General features: G+C 47.9%; 1 protein-coding gene across 1 annotated transcript; it reads left to right on the forward strand.

Annotated features, from left to right (window-relative positions):
• Nucleotides 1-572: 572 nt before the first annotated feature.
• Nucleotides 573-2,286, forward strand: LOC121399137. The gene has a single exon (XM_041579073.1). The coding sequence runs from the start codon at nt 655-657 to the stop codon at nt 2,284-2,286; it is 1,632 nt and encodes a 543-aa protein (XP_041435007.1). The 5' UTR covers nt 573-654.
• Nucleotides 2,287-3,218: the final 932 nt, after the last annotated feature.

Consider the following 3,218-nt stretch of genomic DNA (forward strand, 5'->3'; position numbering starts at 1 on the left):
TCAAGAAAAAAGGCAAGGCGGGTGAACCAGATAAGTATCGTCTAGTGCAAGATCTACGCGCTGTTAATGAAGCCACGGTCATGGAGACCCCTTTGGTGTCCAACCCACACACCATATTGTCCGGCATTCCTCCGGCGGCCACTTATTTCACAGCGATAGATTTGACGAATGCATTTTATAGCATACCATTGCGTGAGGACTGCCAATACCTCTTTGCATTCACCCATGAACGTCAACAGTATGTTTGGACTGTCCTCCCCCAGGGGACCACAAAACTCTCCTACTCATTTCTCACGTGCACTTACTTCCATTCTAGATTCCTGGATATCTACACATCCTGAAATCACACTCCTGCAGTACGTGGACGACCTACTACTCTGTGCCCCTGATCTATCAACCTGCGAAGAATTGTCTGCCGACCTACTCTGCTTTCTGGCCGACCAAGGGTGTAAGGCATCTAAAGAGAAACTGCAATGGTGCCAAACCACTGTGGTTTTTTTGGGACAATGTATCTCCCAAGGCACCAGACACATCACCGACAGCCGAATTAGAACGCTCCAGGACATCCCTCTCCCACAAGGCCACAAACCATTACACGCTTTTCTAGGCCTCATCTCCTACTGTCGGTCATGGATTCCTGAAGCTTCTCTCCTCATGCAGCCTCTGTATGATGCATTGACCTCCGACCCTTTTACGTTGACTCCGGCGGCGGAAGAAAGCTTCCATACGCTCAAGTCTGTTCTGTCTACGGCTCCTGCGCTGGGCCTCCCGGACTATGAAAAACCTTTTAAACTGTTTGTCTCCGAACGTCAAGGGCATGCCCTCGGAGTACTGGCCCAATCATACGGTCAACGTATCCGGCCTATTGGATATTTCTCCGGACAACTCGACAATGTGGCAAAGGGCAGCCCTTCATACATGCGTGCAGTATACGCCGCTCAACTTTTACTGGACAAGACTGCAGACTTAATTTTGGTACATGATTGTACCCTTCTAGCACCTCATGACATCACCGCTATATTGAACCAAACTCAACCAAAACATATGTCTGCTGCCAGACATCTGCGATTACAATGTGCTATTCTTCTTCCAGACAATGTCACTTTACAGCGGTGCACCATTCTGAACCCATCGACACTTTTACCAATACCCAGCCCGGGGGGGGTTGAGGAACACACCGTGGACACCCACGACTGTTTCGAACTGATGCAACAAGAAACTGCTCACCTCCCTACCGTTAGTGCCACCGCCTTGGACAACCCGGACATCACATTATTTGTGGACGGCTCACGGTTCTCAGATGATTCTGGGAAGTTTCATACTGGATATGCCGTCACCACCACTGACTCTGTCCTTGAAGCACGACCTCTTCCAGCCTCGTGTTCAGCTCAGGAAGCGGAACTAAAAGCCCTAACAGCCGCGTGTAAACTTGCCGCAGGGAAAACAGCAAATATTTTCTCTGATTCCAGATATGCTCAGGGCGTGGCTTTAGACTTCGGGACTATTTGGAAGATTAGGGGGTTCTTAACTGCAACAGGGTCGCCCATCAAGAATAGCCAATCCGTCGCTGATCTTATGGACGCATTGACTCTCCCTAAACAAGTTGCACTGTTGAAAGTAAAAGCTCACGGCAGGCTCACTTCACCCGAGGCTATTGGAAACCATCTAGCTGATACAACTGCTAAGGAAATTGCTGTCACCCCTTTGGCCGACCCACCGGCTATTGCTATGTCCGCACCTTTACTTCAAGTCACATTCTTGGACAGTATTGACAAACTCAAACTCTGCCAAACTTCGGCCCCCACTGACGAGATCAACGGCTGGCTCAGCAAAGACGCGACTTTCAAGGACGGCTTATATTCCTGCAACAAGAAACCATGCATTCCCAGAAACCTTTATCCATCTCTAGTTCAATGGGCTCATGGCCCTACACATGTTTCTAAGAATCTGATGAATAACCTGATCTCTAAACTTTATTTTGCTCCAGGAATCACTTCCCTCACCCGGAATTACACCGCAGCCTGCGCCATCTGTGCCAAGTGTAACCCAGGACGTCTGGAAAAACCCCCTGTTTTGCATCTAGCTAAACCCCAGTATCCTTTTCAGCGCATACAAATAGATCATATACAGATGCCCAGATGCGGGAGATTCGATTATGTCTTAGTCATCGTCGATATGTTCTCAGGGTGGCCAGAAGCTCTCCCGGTGGCTAATATGACTGCAAAAACCACCGCAAAAAAAAATTACTCTCTGAGATTGTTTGCCGATATGGGGTTCCTGAAGTGATCGAAAGCGATCAGGGTCCAGCGTTCACGGCATCTGTCACTAAGGACATATGGACAGCACTAGGAGTCACCCTTCATTTCCACACACCTTATCACCCCCAAAGTAGTGGCAAGGTCGAACGTATGAATGGTACTCTCAAAACTAAAATGTTAAAAATGTCCCAGGACTCGGGTATGTTGTGGACTGACAGCCTGCCTATTGCCCTTTTCAGTGTTAGGTACACACCGAGGGGGGATACCAATCTTTCTCCTTTTGAAATCCTGTTTGGATCTGCCCCTAGGCTAGGATGTTATTTCCCTCAGTCTTTACAGTTACAGTTTGATGTTCTTAATGAATATGTATGTCAATTGTCAACTGAATTATCTAAAGTGCATGGTCAGGTGTTCTCCTCTATTCCAGATCCTACTTCTGTGGAAGGTTCGCACTCATTAGTTCCAGGTGATTGGGTTCTTGTCAAGAAATTTCAGCGTAAATCCTCACTCGAGCCCCGATTTGACGGTCCGTTCCAAGTCCTGCTGACTACAGCCACCTCTGTGAAATTGGACGGAAAAAACACCTGGATCCACGCGTCCCATTGCAAAAAATCTGTTCCTCCTGCCTCCACTCCAGCTCAGGACCTTCAGTCTACTCCTCCAGACTCCATCTCACCTGTACCACCATGAATTTTTTATATATCCTTTTCTTGGTCTGTGGGGGGGGAGGGCATTTGTTCAGGTCTCCTGGCCATGTGGCCATAACTAAAGATGCTTTGGGTGTTAGTACTTTTTGGTTTAACTCCTCCAGCACAAACATTGCAACTTTCACTTTCTCGCCTTTTAATCTCGGTGATCAGTTCGGGAACTTTTACATGCCCAGCCTGACCCCCCACCTTATAAGAACCGCTTATGGTTATATTTGTGTTACCGACACTCACTTTGGAGACGATTGCAAAT

The sequence above is a fragment of the Xenopus laevis genome, chromosome 1S (assembly GCF_017654675.1).
Source record: "Xenopus laevis strain J_2021 chromosome 1S, Xenopus_laevis_v10.1, whole genome shotgun sequence".
Taxonomy (NCBI): domain Eukaryota; kingdom Metazoa; phylum Chordata; class Amphibia; order Anura; family Pipidae; genus Xenopus; species Xenopus laevis.

What these genes read in the sequence shown, in the direction of transcription:
- LOC121399137 (XM_041579073.1), top strand. Translation starts at nt 655, where the DNA reads ATGCAGCCTCTGTATGATGCATTGACCTCCGACCCTTTTACGTTGACT.